This window comes from Talaromyces marneffei, chromosome 5, assembly GCF_009556855.1.
Source record: "Talaromyces marneffei chromosome 5, complete sequence".
NCBI lineage: Eukaryota > Fungi > Ascomycota > Eurotiomycetes > Eurotiales > Trichocomaceae > Talaromyces > Talaromyces marneffei.
In genome coordinates, this window is record NC_072352.1 from 283,181 (window position 1) to 301,142 (window position 17,962).

Here is a 17,962-nt window from a genome sequence, read left to right on the forward strand (position 1 = left end):
AATCTTCATGGGTCCTGCCGTTAGTATTATGTTGGTTGAGTACTTCCTCATCAGCAAGGGAAATATCTACATTCCGAGTCTATACGTGGGCAACAAAGAGAACGAACATTACTGGTACAACGGTGGCTGGAACATTCAGGCCTATATTGCGTACATAGTGGCTGTCGGACTGTGTATGATCGGTTTCGTGAACAAAGTGGGCGCCTCAGTTCCGGCTGTAGGTGTCGACTTTGGCAACCTGGGTTGGCTGATGACTTTCCCTACTGGTGCGGTTGTGTATTATGCGCTGTACTGGGTTTGGCCTCATCCAAATGTTAAGAATACACGGGCACTGGGATGGCAAGAGATTGCGAATCAGTATGATGATATTTTGTTGACTGGGGTTGCTGGTGGATCGGGGGATGTGGAATCACTGGAGAAGGATGGAGTTAAGACTCATGATAAGGACATCACTGATGTTTGATTATTCTTTAGAGTATATTTAATAGTGTCTATATACCGAGACGGTCAATTAGGCAGTGAATTCACTCTCGATATATAATAAGTCGCCTTTCTATTTCTTAACATCTTACAGCGGGAACTACCAAATAACCTTAAGATGTGCTTATACATCAAATGCGAGAAAAGATACCAAGCATAAATGAATTACCATGCGTTCAGGATCAGTCATTCATCTCGGGTCTACTTTCTCTAAAGGAGATTCAAATAACAGAAACTAATACACCAGATCTGCTGAGATCGATCCACAATGGAACATGGACCGCGGAGGAAACCGTGACTGCCTTTTGCAAACGTGCAGCTTTGGCCCAGCAGGCCCTCAACTGTGCAACGGATATCTTCTTTGACGAAGCTATCAGGAACGCGAGAGAACACGACAAGTACTTCCAATCTACTGGGAAGGTCATCGGCCCGTTGCACGGTCTCCCAGTGTCTATCAAAGACCCCTTCGACGTCGCCGGTCATTACACCACATGCGGCCTCGTGTCGCGCATGGACAAAGTCGCAACGGAGGATACTTTACTAGTCTCCATTCTACGCGAAGCAGGCGCAATCCCATTCATAAAAACAAACGTCTCTCAAGGATGTCTACTAGTTGAATCAATCAATAACGTCTACGGTACAGTCTTGAATCCCTGGAATCGAGCGCTAAGTGCTGGCGGAAGCTCTGGCGGCGAAGGCGCGTTAGTGGCTTTTCGAGGATCCCCGCTTGGAGTTGGGACAGATGGGGGTGGATCTCTACGCATTCCTGCGATGTGGAATGGGTTGTATACTCTCAAGCCAACCGCAGCGCGTATACCTGGTTCCCCGAGTGGTGTTGGTTACTCTGATAGCAATTCGGCTAATAATGGTCCGTTCGCACATGATCTTGCCTCTATTAGGATGTTTTGTGAGGTTGTGCTGGGATCGAAGCCTTGGTTAAGAAATCCGTCGATTGTGCCAATACCGTGGGATAAGTCTGTCACTTTGCCGAAGAAGTTGAAACTTGGTTTTCTTTTCGATGATGGCATTGTGCATTTCTGTCCACCGGTGCTTCGCTCTCTTCGGGAAGCTGTGGATACTCTTCGTCAAGCGGGTCATGGGGTTATTGAACTTGATTCTGAATGGCAGAGGATGCACCGTCAGGCAGCCGGAATTGCATTTACCATGTACACGCAAGAAGGAGGCATCGTGCTGCGAGAGGAGCTCCAGAGCTCTGGAGAACCATTAGTCCCACGAGTCTGCACTGGCTGGTCAGAAACTCCACTCACGCCCGTGGAAATATGGTCCAACCATCGAGCCAAGAGGAATCTACAGGTGGAATATCAAGCTGCTTATCAATCTCTAGGTTTGAACGCGATTGTTACTGCACCCATGCCGCATCCAGCCCCTCCTCATGGAAAGTACATCACCTCCGCTATCTGCGCAGTGTATAATGCCTTAGATTTTCCGGCATGCATTGTGCCATTTGGTCGCGTTGATTTAGTTAAAGATATTGTCTCGAAGGAGTGGTATAACCAGGAGGCATATCCGGATATGCCTAACTTTCCATATGATCGTTATGACAAGGGTATGAAAAAGCTTTGTAAGTACCAGCATTCAAGAATTCCAAAGCTTACAACTGATTTGGGATATCTAGATACGGGTCCGGAAATATTTGAGAATGCACCATTGGGCCTACAGATTGTGACGCTACCATATCAAGAAGAATACTGTCTAGCAGCGTCTGAGGTAATTGACCAGGTGTTGAAAGGCAAATCCTGAAACAGCGTCTGGATATCGGAGTACCTAGACTTCAAAAAATGCGATAGAGGTAATAAAGACATATACAATATTTTAAGACACATAATCGACTAGGCACTTCTTTTGTTGCGCCAATTCCCCACTGTGCTAAACCCGAATTCTCGGTCTACCTATGGTATAAATTTCCTGTTTAGGACATCATTTAGGTCAAGGGTTAGGGCAACTCTCTGATACATGCAATGTGACGTCACGTCCTTTTCGGAGAATCTAGCTTGATCGAAGACCATTAATCACTCTGTTTCAATGTAAATAAATCTTGCTTCGACAATTCATGTTCTTTACTCCTATCCTCCTACTGTGCAAGTCACCTGGAGATCAATAGCCGGGAATTTGTAAGTCCGAGCCGACCGAAATGTCCAACTGAACGACTCTCATCTCAACCTTGATCTTGCACCAATCACCCTTAATCGATATCATCTCTGGAGAAACCGTATAACAAATTTCAATTCCAATTCTCCGTCAAATTTGAATAATTAGGGCCGACTTGCCCAAGATCACAGAAATCGAGAACCATTGATCAAAGATCGTTATAGATATAACAATCCGTTTCCACGAAACACTCAACAAGAATGGGTGAAATCGGCGCGCATTACAAAGACTTGAAAGCCTACCGCAAGAGAAAACGTGAAGGCAAGGATACGAAAACAAACAACAAAAAAAAGCGAACTGACGAACCCCGTCGTCGTCGCTGCTGGGATTGGATGATCACGACCGGCAACTGCCACTATGCCAAAAACAGGTCGTCCTTCAAAGAGTACCGACGCGTCGGAAAATCAATTCCTAATGGTGTGATTGAAGGAATTTTGACATTTATAGCCGGTGTTGGATCCGTGGAGCTCAGAGTGCGGACTGCTTATGAAGAGAGATCATCTGTACGGACTTTGGTACTGCAAGATGTGCTTCATATCCCGGTGGAATTGAAAGTACAGAACCTCCACGAAAAGAATTCGCCTATCCGAACCTTAGTACTAAAGAATGTGCTCCATGGTCTGCATGAACCCATACGAAGGGTTCGATGGCGATATGAAACCTCTTTGGTGCAGCAAATGGCACCAAGGAATGGCTCGCAAGCTGATCCTACCTGGTAACCCACCAGGCCATTCATATCCTGATAGTGATCTTCGATGGCTCGATATTTACCTTGAGAAGGAAAATATAGTCGAGATATTACGTGGAGGGTTCTGAAGATTACGACGAATATGACGGATACTCTGATGTCGTATTTCTGATTTGGTTCTGAGGATAAAGATGACCCGTTATTTATTTTAATAATTAATGGGGTATCCAAGTAACTTCGTGTCTTGGTCTCTGATTAAGTCAAGATATGATTCAAGAAGCCATTGCCAGAAGGGATGATGACATGTGAAATGAAAGAAGGCGTAAATGAGGGTAATAAGGGTGAGTGAGATGGACAGAGAGAAGAAGGTGGCGAGGGTCAAGACGGTTAATGAGGAGAAAGTAAAGAAGAGAAGTGCCCATCAAACACTGCTCGATCTTTGTCAAACGGTGTTGAAGGTCCCAATCAGGAAGGCCCGTACCTGATCGGGAAGCGAGCACGTGATTGGTGGACGGCTGCATAATCTCCGATCGAGCTAAGGAAGATAAGCAAGAAAATAATCTCGTCGAGAATCACGCACCTGTCCCTTCACCATTCCTTCGATTCCCTCTCATTCATCTTTATTCTTTTCCTCCCGGAATCTGTTTGATAATTTAATATAATCATCTGCTCTCTGTCGACTGCAGCTGGATGTATGTCTCCCGGCGTCGAACGACTCAAAGATGAAGGCACACGGACGCAGGTCGTCATCGCCGGAGGTATAGCCGGACTTGTCTCGAGGTACCGTCTCCTTTCACCAGCACTTCAAATACAATGCTAACTGAGTTGAATGTTGCAGATTCTGTATCGCCCCTCTTGATGTCGTCAAAATCCGTCTTCAGCTCCAAATCCACTCCCTCTCCGATCCGACTTCACATTATGGACTGAAGGGGCCAGTATACAAGGGCACACTTCGGACGATGCAGGCCATCGTCAGGGAAGAGGGGATAGCTGTATGTCCTTAGCTAGTACCGTTCCAGAAGACGTAGCTTTAATAAAGAGCAGGGTCTATGGAAAGGCAACATTTCCGCCGAACTCCTCTACGTCTGCTATGGCGGCCTCCAATTCGCAGGCTACCGCACAACAACCCAACTCCTCCAAGAACTCCCAACCCGACTACCCCCTACAGCCGAATCATTCGTCTCCGGCGCTGTTGCCGGCGGTATAGCGACAGCAACAACATACCCCCTCGATCTACTCCGCACCCGCTTCGCCGCACAGGGAAACGAGCGCATCTACGCCTCCATTCTAGGCTCAATTCGCGACATTAACCGTACCGAGGGGCCACGGGGATTCTTTCGCGGTTGTTCTGCCGCTGTAATGCAGATCGTGCCCTATATGGGTCTCTTCTTTGCGACATATGAAACTCTGCGACTACCATTGGGAGAAATGCCATCTCTTTTACCGTTTGGATCGAGTGATGCTGCGGCGGGTATGTTGGCGAGCGTTATTGCGAAGACGGGCGTGTTTCCACTCGATCTTGTGCGGAAAAGACTTCAGGTGCAGGGACCGCATAGGTCGCGATATGTGCATACGAATATTCCGGAGTATAGCGGAGTTGTGAGGACGATTGTGATCATTCTCCAAACACAAGGGGTTAGGGGATTGTATCGTGGGTTGACGGTTAGTTTGATCAAGGCTGCGCCGGCCAGTGCGGTTACGATGTGGACGTATGAGAGGGCGTTGAATTTGATGCGTGAGAGGGAGTAGATTTCTTCTTTTTGGGCTGGCTAGATTTTCTGCTTTTATTAGATGGTTAGGTAGATAGATTTATGCTGGGTAGATGGCGTCGGTGGGGTTAGGTGTACGATATTAATATAGCTATTATTCTGGGATTACGTTCACAGCTCGTTTGACGTATAAAAGAATGGATTATGGTTGGGAATCATATTTTCTTCTCATTGAATTCTTTGCTCCAATGATCGAAAAGGTTTCACGCTAACAAAGACATAATTTGTCCCAATAAACTCGTAAAACAAAGGGGGATATGTGCGACACCATGATCTGTTTGATCTATTCCAATAGCCGAACAGAGAGTGGAAGAATAATTATCTGACAAAAATAAAAAGACGACAAGCTGCTTGTTTAGTACTCAGCATCACCCTCAATGTCCTCCTCAACACCGTCGCTAGCAACCTCCTCGTAATCCTTCTCGAGGGCAGCCAAGTCCTCACGGGCCTCGGAGAATTCACCTTCCTCCATACCCTCACCAACGTACCAGTGGACGAAAGCACGCTTGGAGTACATGAGATCGAACTTGCGGTCGAGACGGTTCCATGCCTCGGCGATGGCGGTGGTGTTAGACAACATGCTGACGGAACGGTCGACAGGGGCCAATTCGCCACCAGGAACGCGCATGGGCTTCTGGTAGTTGATTCCGAGCTTGAAGCCAGTAGGGCACCATTCAACGAGGTTGAAGGAGGCCTTGGCCTTGACGGAGGCAATGGCTTGGCTGCAATCACGGGGAACGACATCACCACGGTAAAGAAGAGCGACAGCCATATACTTGCCGTTGCGGGGGTCGCAAACAACCATTTGGTTATTGGGCTCGAAGCACTGGAAGGTAAGGTCGCTGACCTTGAAGCTCTCGTGGGAGCTGCGGTTGGCCGAAACAACAGGAGCGTAGGAGATAAGAGGGTAGTGGATACGTGGGTAAGGCACCAAGTTGGTCTGGAATTCGTTCAAGTCGACGTTAAGGGCACCGTCGAAACGAAGAGAAGAGGTAATGGAGCTGACGACCTGAGCGATCAAGCGGTTCAAGTGCTCATAGCTGGGACGGGGAATGTCCAAGTTACGACGGCAAATGTCGTAAACAGCTTCATTATCGACCAAGAAAGTACAATCGGAGTTCTCAATGGTGCTGTGGGTGGAGAGAACAGCGTTGTAAGGCTCGACAACTGCGGTCGAGACACGGGGGGATGGGTAGACGGAGAACTCGAGCTTGCACTTCTTGGCGTAGTCAGTAGCAAGGCGTTCGAGCAGGAGAGCACCAAAACCGGAGCCAGTACCACCACCGAAAGAGTGGAAGATCAAGAAACCTTGGAGGGAGGAGCAGTTGTCTGTCATAGGGTGAGTAACTTTTTTTTTTTTTTTTTTTTTTAATTCTTCGGGGAATTCGTCACAAACCGGTAATGCGGCGAATGCGGTCAACGACATTGTCAACCAATTCCTTTCCAATGGTGTAGTGGCCACGAGCATCTGTACTCAAATTAATGACACTATCCAAACCTTCTATCGATATCAGACGTACAGTTGTTGGCGGCATCTTCCTTGCCACTGATCAACATTTCAGGGTGGAAGAGCGAACGGTAGTCACCAGTGCGGATTTCGTCGATGGGCTTTAGACAGATGTTAGCTTTCAAATCCTCATTGTTGACTTGGGAGATTTTGAATACGTACAGATGGGTCCAAGTCAACAAAGATGGAGCGAGGCACATATTTGCCGCCGCTGGTCTCAGTGAAGAAAGTGTCGTAAGAACCGGCATCGCCAGCATTTTCGGCAGCCTCGGAGTCGATTGTTCCATCAGGCTTGAGACCGTGCTCAAGGAGATAGCTGTATGTTTGGCATTGTTGTTAGATTTTGCTCAGTAGCTCGACAATGTTGATAGTGCGACGGGAGGAAGAATGGCGGTGAGGACGTACAGCTCCCAAGCACTGTTTCCCAGCTGGGTACCAGCCTGGCCGATGTGAAGATGGCAAATCTAGAGTAACACGAGTTAATTCACAGCTTCCAAGGGCGTTGTAAATGTAGCAAGATATGAAAATCATGGGTAATAGCCCGCGTGTTGATCTCGACCTCACTATTTGGATGGTTCAGGGGAACGGGTATAGTGGGGGAGTAAATAAACAAAGACATGAACTCAACATCACAAGCTAAAGACTTACCTCACCACGCATTATGACTGACGGAAGACTGATGAAGATATAAAAGAGAAGACAACCAGAAGTAACCTGTACACGAGCAGGACGAGCACTAAGCGACAAAAAAAAAGAGGTTGAAGTTGTTGACTGGGTTCGATGAATTGGAGGAGAAAGAGCATCCGTGCCGGGTTGATCGACTAAAGTGACTAGGACGAACCCTGTGCAGCCAATCAGAGCAGGCGAGGACGGACCTTATTGCACTAGTGCTTCTTTAGGTAGATAGAGGATACCGACTGACCAATCAGTTTCGACCCTGTGTTTCTCCTGGCCGGAGGCCCCACCAGCCAATCCTCGGCCCTAGGCCTGTTCTCTATTTTGCTGTGATACATACGCTCCTGACAAGTTGATATTGCTTTTTACTGAACCAAACTAGATTAGTTATTTATTCCTACGTCTCGATCTTTTCAACCGAAGCTCGCGCTATCAGACTCAGACTCATCCACTAAAGCCCCGGTCGGAGTTTGAGTACTGAGTACCCATCAATGCATGCTTATACCGCGAAAAATGATCAAGTCAAGACGATCGGAAAGATCCACGGGTTCTGTGAACACGACAGGCAAATGATTTGCAATAATATTGACGCCACAGGCTTGTTGCATAAGTGCCATACCAGCTCCGAGGAGGATTCATCGCACGTTTTGTTGCGGTCCATTGTGCAGAATATTGGGCATGGCGGCGCTTTCGCTTTCAATTTCGTAGGCCACAGCTGTGGAGAGGAGACTTAGAGATTCGGTGGCTGGATGTGTATAATTTCGTGTTGTACTTCTTTTCATTTGTTTCCGTTGGAGGTTTATTAACAAAGTGCCTCCTCCTTGTGGTCTAGTGCTACATCAAGTTTGAGTTCTCTTTATCGGACAAGTCCACAGGTCGGCATTACCATCATGTGTAGCTCTTAGGACTACTTCAAGGTTCAACCTTGCTCACATTGGAGATTCTGTAGTTAAATAGGAGAGGCTTTACCCTTTTGACTTTTTACCATAAGTTAAAATTAGGTACTTATTAGCGTTTGTCATCTAACTGTTATAATACAGAACAAGAAGGTCTGCCCATATCTCGGAACTCTATCATGCGCAAGATAAAAGGATGAAACAGTACGACGCATATACCTACGAATTCACAACACCATACCAACATAGCCCCAAAACAGCCCCAACGACAATGGCCGCAGGAGGAGGTACACCAAACCACGCGCTCTCAGCATAAGTCGCTGTAGCAACAACCACCCACCAGGGATCCAACGCCAAAGACTGTCCAGTGGTGGTCTCTGGCGTCAAATATCCAATATTCCACAGACGATAGACAGCAGTAAACACCAGCCCGACAGCCGTGGCGTTAAGCCCATGCAAGAGATCAATTACCCATTTGTACTTGCGCAAAACACGCCAAAAGCTCTGTACAACAACTGCGAGCGTGATTCCGGGGATGAAGATACCCAAAAATCCCAGGATTGCGCCAAGAACAGTTGGATACGGAGAAGCCTGTAGTGTGAGTGCGCCAAGGTAGACTGCGAAATTGAAATTTGGGCCGGGCCAGGCTTGGATCATTGCAAGACCGAGGAGGAAATCTCGGCCTGAAACCCATCCTGGACCAACGACGTAGGAGCGGAGGAGGGGGATGACGACTGGTCCTCCGCCGAAGATGATGGTACCAGCGAGATACATGTTGGCAAACAGGTCAAGAGTGATGTCGGGTGAAGCTTTCACGCCGCGGCCGACGAGAACGCCGATGAAGGAGGCTAGATCTTCGTTAATATTCGTTTAACATTGATTAATGAAAGCTTGATTACTAACCGAAGAACACCACCGCAATGACGATACCCACTCGGACTTTTATAGAATGGTTCTGGTGGATATCTGGTTGAACTTGTTGCAATTCTTGCTCTAGTTGCGAATTCTGCGTTGGCTTTGATCCTGGAACTGGCATTGTTGTGGCAGTCACATTCCTCCTTTGAATACTACTCGTATCGCTCGGCCCAACTCTATCCTCCAAAGCAACACTATTCTCAACAGAAGCTTCTTCGACTTGCGATTCCGTATTGGACTTTCTCCGCTTGATCTTGGCTTTGAGCTTTCCGATACTCTGCAACATCCATCCGTACCAGATGACGGCTGCAATACCACCAATCAACATGAGAACAGGGAAATACCATAGCGCATTATAGCACATGCCTGCACAGGCGCCAAAGACCACAAGAATGCGAGAAAATTTGTCCTTGATGGCTTTGTCCGCTAATTGGACTGCTGCGAGGGCAATGATTCCAACTGTTGAGGCGTTCATGCCTGAGAGAAGACCATAAACTGGCCTGGGGAGGACTTCATTAATGTGTTGCACACCGAGGGCTAGGGCGTACATGGTAATAGCACCCGGGAGGCTAGAATCGGGATCAGCGGTATTCTTATTTATTACTTTGATATTTCTACCTCCAGATTAAGAACGTTACTATGGCAGGAATGAAGCCGGCGTGCAGCAATGCGAGGCAAAACACCATTTTGGTGCTCCCCGGCCCTGGAAGAGCTTGGCATATCGCAAACAATTCTTGATACTAACATCACACCGTTAGCGCTGCCAAAGCTAACGAAATCGGGACAAAGAGGCTCACCGTCTGCTCATCAACCCATTTCTCTCCAGTTTTTCCTTCTACAAACCGCTCATGCAAAATGCGAAAGTGAACTGGTGGGCCTCCGAAGGATGTAAAGCCGAGATCCCAAGTGCGCAGAAAGACGTCTACAAGTCGACTGAGGAGAGACACCTCGCCATTAGCCCCAGTCTTCGACGTTCGTCCTGATCGATGACGACGGATCAGAGACTTGAGACCGGGTAGGTTCTCAGTAATCGATGATGAATGCATCATGTTGACTGAATCCTCCGATATATGTGCAAGAGGATGGAGAAGATATAATTTAACGACATGCGAATTTTTCGATACTTTTCAATTTGTTGTTGGTTTAGGGTTATGAAGCTTCGGCCAATGATGATTCACGAATATGTCACGCGATCCAGGCCACGAATCACGGCATTCGAGTGTATATCCGTTTTTGGATTTACCCTAATAACCCCAATAACCCTAGTTCTGTATTCAACTAGATGCATTGAGGAAGATGAGATTTTGCAAGATAAATTGCCAATGTACATTAATATAGATAGCGGACCATGGTCATGACAGCAAAAACCAAACCCTCGCGATCGGGATCTGGACGTTCCTGTCAAAAGCCGAAGACCTATTTAATAACTCATAATGATAAATCAGGATCAGTTCGCAGCAATTAACGATGTTCTTTTACTACTCTATCAAGTCATTATTTATTATTCAATTACTACGTGTGTACATTTTTGTTCTTGTTACTGCTGTGAGGAGAGACTGGGATGTCAGATTCTTGGGGTTACTCGATACAGCATTTATTGGACGAAGCTGCGTCCGTTCATTATCAGATGCATATATGGTCTACTTATCTTATCTTATAATATTCACAGGGGGACTAGAGAGATCATCTGCATCGCAATAATGTGTATGGATATGTGCAGTCGCCCCAGCACTGGATGTGAGAAGGAGATGGTTTAGCCCTAAAAATGATGCGGCTCTTGCAGCTGCCGAACTTTTAAGGGGTCACAATGGTATCATGAAATATTTACAGCACAAACTTCTCAATGTACTCGGGAGAAAGCTTCAATTTTTTTTAAATATATATATATATATATTTGGTTCTCATGGCAGAGGCGGAACAATGTGTCATATTCCTGATGGCGTCTGGCTTATCTCTGAGGGGAATCCGAGTCTCTCCCATTTCTCTGCATGACAAGTTGTATGCGAGTGACTTGAAGAGAAGCCTCGCTTCTGTTAATTCAATGGAGATAAACCCTGCAGATATATTATGATCAGAGTTCCTGTATTCCTCAAGATGATAGCTATCAACCAGCCACTACCTGATTGAGATATCTCTGCAAGCCGGGAAGTTTTACACGGTGTACCGGCAGCCCTGATCCCGCCCTAAGCATAATCACCCAAAGGTATAAGACAACGCACACCACCACCACTGTCTGCAGAAATTAAAGTCTTCTGGCAATCCACTTCTTGGTTGGCTATGGCAGTAATGTCGCGGCTTTTCTGAGCCGGGTTTGACATCTTGGATTCTTGAACTTTGCAGGAACCGCTTTGTCGCCGGGCTGAAACGCATGTCTTTAGTTGGTGCTTGGAGTGGTTGTTGAGATAGAATATTTGAGTGCTTGGTTTCCTTTTGACTTGTTGTTTATATTTTCGATGATTTCTTGTCTGAAATATAGGTACATTAATGCACTGAGTGTTTACCTAGCTATAAGGTTTGGATATCCAGATTTCCATATCCGGAAAGTCAGCCCTTTCGATATAGAGCTGAATGCCTGCAGCCATCTGGGCACAGTTTCTATACATTACTTTAAATGCATCAGACATTGAAGATCTTAGTATTGTGATGTAGGAGGTTAGATTTATCCACGATATCTGGGTAGAAATTCAACAATGCAAAACACATGATGTAGTCATACAACTATATTGTTTGCACTTCACCGCGATTCACGTACGCCACAAGAACCCTAACGGCTTTCATGAGATCGTCCCTAGTGGAACATGACGCAAAAACAAATCTGTCAGGCCGAAGAATAATGTATCTATGTCCTTTCAACTCTTTCCTCAATCGATAAGGATTATAGTATCTTGGTTCCGGCCTTCCCTTGCACAGCTCAGACCTTGCAAACTCTTCTCCGGTGGCGATGCTATATGTCGGGTAAGGGGACTCGTTTTTGGAATAATGAGTCAACGATTGTGCATCAAATTCGGTTAAGCATGCAATGTCACTTTCGTAGATATATCCTTGAGATATTGTCTCGATACTAGATATATCTTTACCCACGGTAGCCACTTCTCCGGGATCTTTCAGATAGACAACAAGTTGGAATAATCCTTTCTTCTGCTTGAATATTACGTCGTCCGTAAAATAGACCATGTTATCTGGTGTGAGAGATTTGCAATACACCTGAGGGACACACAACCCTCCATTCAAAGACGGTATAAACGGCATTCCATTCGAGTACTGGTACCTAATAAGTCCCTCATGACGTGGACCCTGACGCAGCTTTTCACGCCAAGCTGGAATCAGTTGCATGAACCACAGTGACCAATTGCGAATAAAGATCTTGATCAGATTACTTTCAGTCACGAATTCACCGTTCGTGATTGTGACTGCTAACGATTTCTCAAGTTGTTGTTTACGTTCAAGGTACCAGGCTGTGAAGAATTTGTCGTAAGGTAGTGTTAAGCCTTGCTCGGATGCTTTGCAGAGAATGGCCAAACGCCAGGCGAGCGAGGAGGCGTCGCGGAATCCAGAAGCTATTCCTTGTCCCCCAACTGACATTACATATATCAATAAATATCTGTTCTCGGGCTGATAGCAATACTCACATGGTGGAAATACATGAGCGGCGTCTCCACAAAGAATAACGCGACCCTCAGACCATTTATTGCAAATTCTAGCAGAGAACATAAATGGTCTTGAGCGTAGAACGCTGATACAATCCTCCGGATACTGCACCTCATTCGAAAGACTTTGTTTACATCTTGTTAGCAACATTCTGAAAACCGGATACCCAAGTAAGAAAGTGCACGCACCCATAGCGGTTACCAGGATGCGTAATATAAGGAAAAACAATCTTTTTCATCATCTCCGGCTGCGCCATTTCCATCCCGTCCTCGTCCTTGAAGACAACAAATTCGAACCTCCAAAGACGATCGGCAGAGGGCCCAAATCGGCCGCAGACAGCAGGTCGCTTGGGATTACACAGAAAACGGAAGTTGACAGGAAAGAAGAGGTCGTATACTTGCTCCGGCGTGTATCCCAGGGACCATAAGGGAAAGTCCAGATGGGACTCCTTGTTAGGAAGTGAAATATGCCAGTTTAGAGCAACCCAAGTTTCTTCATAGAAGGAGCTATAGGAGATGTTTGTTAGCAAGATACGACTTCCCAAAGGCCTGAGAACATACTTATGCGCCCTCTCCATCTGGACACCCCTAGATTCAAGATATTTCTTGCGAGTATAACCCGTTTTGCCATCTGCACCAACAAAGAATCTGGACCGTATTCGGTGTGTGTTGCCTTCTGAGTCAATATACTCACAGTACGTCCATTCTTTGGTTTCAGAAAGATTGGTAACACTACACCCAGATCGAAGTTGACTCAGTCCATTCTCTGCCATCTTGTCGCGAAGGTGTCTTTCCAACTCCGGCTGTTTGTGACAGATGAATCCAACATGACCTGTGCCGCCCTCCGTCTGTTCAATTAGATGTTATTCAATGATTGTTTGTATGGTGTTAGGAAGACACAGTCCTTACGGTACTGTAATCCATCTCCAAAAATGCCTTCCTACTTAAATCCGGCTTCGTTCCATCAACAAATTTGAATATATTCATGGCTTTCATCGTATGTCAGCAGACAGAGCATTCCCACAATAAAACAAAATTGAACATTTCCTACATATTCCAATTTCTGTGTAAATACTATCATAAATTCCTAATCCCTGCAAAAATCGAATCCCATCCTCATCTAGAGCAATGCCTCGCGGGTCTGTGGTAATGTCGGCCTCTTTTTCTAACACCACATTCTTGATAGACATTTGACCAAGATAGGCAGATAACATTGCACCAGTTGGTCCGCATCCGCAGATTACTACGTCGGTAGTCTCGTATTCCTCTGAGTCCGTCATAGTGAAATGGCAGTGAAGGTAAGAGAGGACATACAAATGTTGGTATGAGGCCTCTTAAGTTGCTCTATTTGGCATATATGTGTTTTTCATCCGGAGGACAAAGTATCGAAAGATCATGACCAAGCTGAGTAATATTCAAACACCAAGTAGCGCTAGACAGGGGCATATATGCAGTGATCAGCTGGCTAAAATGATGCCTGTTAAATCCGCGGCCGAGAACCGGTCGACGTCTCAATTTCAAATATAGCGGGCCTCGATGTGGAAACTCGGATTTACAAAGCTACAGCTTCATTTCTCAATTCTTAGCATTTCATGCATGTAGTGTGTTTAATCTATGTGGCTTGCTGCTGAACACGTCCCGCATTTCTGCGGGACGTCTCTCCCGTAGAGTAAATCCGAAGATGATCAACTCGAATCAGTACATCCGTCCCCGCAAAATGTCCAGGTAATCTGGGGAAGTCAAGTCCGAATCCGTACAGTTGTGTCATATCGGATATATAAACTCGCAACAATGAGGATGATTGTGTTTTTTACCATGCAGTCAACATAAATCTTCCACACATCCGATATGGTATGAAAGCCTGGCCTCCTCTGTGTACGACCATACTCACCTCCCAGATTAGGCATCGAAAATCGAACCCAATCGTGGTGCATCAGTGCCAGACTTTATCGCAGTTGGCGAAGGGAAAGAAATCCTGGCCGAATGGCAGAAGCGATGTGGTATCAAAAAGGAGAATCAGATCCGACTGGTCAAACTGAGCCACATGAGATACCAGCATCCAGATCTTGAGAACATCACCACTTTCCTGCTCAGTTAGTTGTCTTGAGTACGTTTTTGAATTATGTTACTAAGTATGTGATAAACAGATTTTGGAATGGAAGTAGCTCAGAGAACGGAGGACGAGATTTGGTTTCGCGGATATGGTAGCGACCAGTACGTTTACTACGCCCGCAAGGGACCCAAAGAGTTTCTTGGGGCTGCATTTCAAGTAGAACGCTATCAGGATATAGAAAAGTGGGTAACCTGTATCACTCGACAAGAATCATAACTAAAATCGTTCCAGAGCTTCTCAGTTACCAACAGCTGGCGAAATACAGGAGATGAAGGATGCTCCAGGGGGTGGATACATTCTCACTTTTTCTGACCCTGAAAATATCCCCGTCAATCTAATATTTGGCCAGTCACCTATGGAACCTCAAGAATATCCCGAGAAGCTTATAATCAACCACGAAAATGAGAAACCGCGTGCTCTCAAGTTCCAGCGTTTCGATCCTGGTCCGGCTGCCGTGCACAAGGTGTGTACTTGAATCCTAAGCATCTCTATCATTCAAAATCCACTAACCAATGCAGCTGGGCCACTTTGGCCTATGTGTTCAACCATTCCAAGAAATGGTCGACTTCTACACAGTCAATTTCAACATCGCCCCCACTGACTTCCTCTACCTCGAAAAAGACGGAGAAAAACAAAACGTCGCCATGTTCGCACACATTGACCGTGGCCAGGACCTAGTCGACCATCACACCTTCTTCCTCACATCCAATCCTACAACCCATGTTCACCACTGTTCCTTCGAAGTTCATGATTATGACACACAGCACCTGGGCCATCAGTGGCTCGCAAAGCAAGACTACGAGTCTGTCTGGGGCGTGGGCAGGCACATTCTCGGGTCACAGATATTTGATTACTGGTGGGATACTACTGGCAATATGATTGAGCATTATGCGGATGGGGATTTGGTTAATGAGAATACGCCTATTGGGTATGGGCCGGCCGGGCATGAGTCGTTGGCTGTTTGGGGCCCGGAGGTGCCTGCTTCGTTTTTGAATTAATACGTCGTGTCGCTAGTCATTAATTACTAGATAGTTCCCTTAAGGATGACTATTCTACTGTAAATTCTTGAACGACATCTATCAATAATCTTCCTAATCACAAGGGTTCTGTTTAACAGCGTTAGCCTAGACAACCTTGGAATCCAGGCCCAAGACGCCCTTTCTAGGTTGTGCTCTGGTTTGTAGTGTGCTAAATCCTTTCAGCTTTAATCCGATCTTATTAATTTTAGCAATTGATACACACCATCATGACAATAATACCTAGGTGAGGCATCATAACAAGTGACTCTTGTGATAATGATTCTATGCTCACTCCGGTTATCCTATCTAATACAAGACAAAAGTTTTACGAATTTTCATATCGAACATTATTCACCAATGTCCCAATCTGATCAATTTTGACTGAAATCTCATCCCCGTCCCTGAGCACAACTCTTGGTTGGCGGAAATAGCCAATTCCCGCGGGTGTGCCGGTCAAGAAAATAGTCCCAGCCTCGAGGGTCGTTCCCTGTGATAGGTAAGAAATTTGATTCCTGACGTTGAAAATCATATTGGGTGTATGTCCATCTTGAACTATGGTTCCGTTATGGATGGCTTTGATGGATAGAGTCTGGGGGTCATTTATGACGGAAGAGGCGGCAAGAACAGGACCTGCAATCAATCTGTTAGAATTTCTATACGAGTAAGAAGATAAATTTCACAAACTAACCGATAGGACAACTTCCATCAAGACCCTTGGAAAAAGACCACTGAGTGGTAAGCATCTGTAGCGTGCGAGCGGATACATCATTCGACGCAGTGTAACCCAGGACATAGTCCAATGCATCTTCTCCATTGATATTTTTCCCCGCCCTACCAATCACTACACAAAGCTCCGCTTCATAATCACTTGTATCGTCCTGCGCACATTTAGGAATGTTGATTGCTGCCGGATAGGGTCCGGTGAGGGCTGTTCTGGGCTTTGTGAAGAGGATTGGAACTTTGGGGATTGAGAGGCTTGCTTCCTACGGTAAAGTCAGTATGAAGAGATCTTGCGTTCCTGCGAAGATTTAGTTTACCTCGGCGTGGTCCGTGTAATTGAGCCCTAAACATCGAATGTAATTACATTGATCTCTGGAAACTGGAGAAAGAAGCTGGACAAGAATTAGCTAGATCGTCTAATATGCAAATTCAAAAAGCTGAATTCATACTTGCTTGACGTGCAGGACCTCCTTGGTTACTTTGCCATCAAAGATCGTTCCATCAATCAGGCACACGGCAATATCCTTGCCATCGACATTGTCACGACCAACATCTCGAATAGTATCAACAAGTTGGCCGAGATGCTCCTGACTATCTTCAACAGCGATAAAGCGAACCAAGTGTGTCCACGAAGGCATGATGACGATATAGGTATAAGCACAAAGGTAGAATGCAAATAGTGAAAGAAGCCCTGTTATTTGACTATGAGCTACAGGATTGCACCATACTTATGCAGATTTGGAATCTATCCAGGATTTTTCCTCCGGCGTATACCTATCATACTATCTATATCTGTGTCCACGCATAAATCGGACAATGCGTAGGTCAGCTGGAGGCTTGATGCAGCGGGACGATTCAATGTTGTGACACTACCTTGCGGGACGTGTACAACCAACCCTAGTTCCCGTCGCCGCCTCGGCACGATCAGCATTTAGGCACGACGGACGACGAAACATTCATTAGTTTCCCTTGTAGTGAAGTATTAGTATCAATTGAACCTATAACATTGTACAGATTAGTTAGTTTGCTGAATACGTTTCTGATATACCGAGTCTGCACAACTTCCATCAATTCCGTACCTAGGTATATATAAATCTCTCCAAGGTTATCTAGGTGTACGATCCAGGGAGTGAGTTGAAGTTGCATAGACAAACTTCAAGACTACCTTTGAAGTGCACATATGGAGTGAGAAACTGAATGATGTATCAAATTTATGAACAATCCATCGTATTCAAGATTACTGTGTTGTGCACAGGGATCTCGGACCGTGGAGAAACAATGTGTCCGTGTCAGTTGGAACGAATGAAAGGACATGCTCATATCTTCGCAAATGTACAATTTGGCTTAGAGGCTACAGTATATTG

The 17,962-nt window shown here is 45.8% G+C and overlaps 9 protein-coding genes across 9 annotated transcripts; 5 read left to right on the forward strand and 4 right to left on the reverse strand.

Moving 5' to 3' along the window:
- Positions 1-7: 7 nt before the first annotated feature.
- EYB26_006422 (uncharacterized protein) lies at positions 8-463 on the forward strand (the record flags this gene model as incomplete). Its single annotated transcript, XM_054265698.1, has 1 exon — positions 8-463. One exon carries the CDS (start codon positions 8-10, stop codon positions 461-463), a length of 456 nt encoding a protein of 151 aa, XP_054121673.1.
- Positions 464-615: 152 nt separating this feature from the next.
- EYB26_006423 (uncharacterized protein) lies at positions 616-2,241 on the forward strand (the record flags this gene model as incomplete). Its single annotated transcript, XM_054265699.1, has 2 exons — positions 616-2,062; positions 2,117-2,241. The coding sequence occupies 2 exons, from the start codon at positions 616-618 to the stop codon at positions 2,239-2,241; spliced, it is 1,572 nt and encodes a 523-aa protein (XP_054121674.1).
- A 608-nt stretch (positions 2,242-2,849) lies between these two features.
- Positions 2,850-3,368, forward strand: EYB26_006424 (uncharacterized protein; the record flags this gene model as incomplete). Its single annotated transcript, XM_054265700.1, has 1 exon — positions 2,850-3,368. One exon carries the CDS (start codon positions 2,850-2,852, stop codon positions 3,366-3,368), a length of 519 nt encoding a protein of 172 aa, XP_054121675.1.
- Positions 3,369-4,031: 663 nt separating this feature from the next.
- On the forward strand, positions 4,032-5,086 carry EYB26_006425 (uncharacterized protein; the record flags this gene model as incomplete). Its single annotated transcript, XM_054265701.1, has 3 exons — positions 4,032-4,117; positions 4,176-4,329; positions 4,382-5,086. The coding sequence occupies 3 exons, from the start codon at positions 4,032-4,034 to the stop codon at positions 5,084-5,086; spliced, it is 945 nt and encodes a 314-aa protein (XP_054121676.1).
- A 375-nt stretch (positions 5,087-5,461) lies between these two features.
- Positions 5,462-7,273, reverse strand: EYB26_006426 (uncharacterized protein; the record flags this gene model as incomplete). The annotated part of the gene is made up of 6 exons (XM_054265702.1): positions 5,462-6,435; positions 6,503-6,574; positions 6,627-6,714; positions 6,776-6,929; positions 7,019-7,077; positions 7,262-7,273. 6 exons carry the CDS (start codon positions 7,271-7,273, stop codon positions 5,462-5,464), a joined length of 1,359 nt encoding a protein of 452 aa, XP_054121677.1.
- A 1,130-nt stretch (positions 7,274-8,403) lies between these two features.
- Positions 8,404-10,148, reverse strand: EYB26_006427 (uncharacterized protein; the record flags this gene model as incomplete). Its single annotated transcript, XM_054265703.1, has 4 exons — positions 8,404-9,032; positions 9,088-9,668; positions 9,718-9,839; positions 9,897-10,148. 4 exons carry the CDS (start codon positions 10,146-10,148, stop codon positions 8,404-8,406), a joined length of 1,584 nt encoding a protein of 527 aa, XP_054121678.1.
- Positions 10,149-11,817: 1,669 nt separating this feature from the next.
- EYB26_006428 (uncharacterized protein) lies at positions 11,818-14,026 on the reverse strand (the record flags this gene model as incomplete). Its single annotated transcript, XM_054265704.1, has 6 exons — positions 11,818-12,674; positions 12,729-12,871; positions 12,936-13,253; positions 13,308-13,594; positions 13,656-13,735; positions 13,798-14,026. The coding sequence occupies 6 exons, from the start codon at positions 14,024-14,026 to the stop codon at positions 11,818-11,820; spliced, it is 1,914 nt and encodes a 637-aa protein (XP_054121679.1).
- Positions 14,027-14,594: 568 nt separating this feature from the next.
- Positions 14,595-15,857, forward strand: EYB26_006429 (uncharacterized protein; the record flags this gene model as incomplete). Its single annotated transcript, XM_054265705.1, has 5 exons — positions 14,595-14,597; positions 14,650-14,839; positions 14,894-15,041; positions 15,091-15,322; positions 15,378-15,857. The coding sequence occupies 5 exons, from the start codon at positions 14,595-14,597 to the stop codon at positions 15,855-15,857; spliced, it is 1,053 nt and encodes a 350-aa protein (XP_054121680.1).
- A 346-nt stretch (positions 15,858-16,203) lies between these two features.
- Positions 16,204-17,236, reverse strand: EYB26_006430 (uncharacterized protein; the record flags this gene model as incomplete). The annotated part of the gene is made up of 4 exons (XM_054265706.1): positions 16,204-16,508; positions 16,567-16,861; positions 16,916-16,990; positions 17,048-17,236. 4 exons carry the CDS (start codon positions 17,234-17,236, stop codon positions 16,204-16,206), a joined length of 864 nt encoding a protein of 287 aa, XP_054121681.1.
- Between the last annotated feature and the right edge of the window lie 726 nt (positions 17,237-17,962).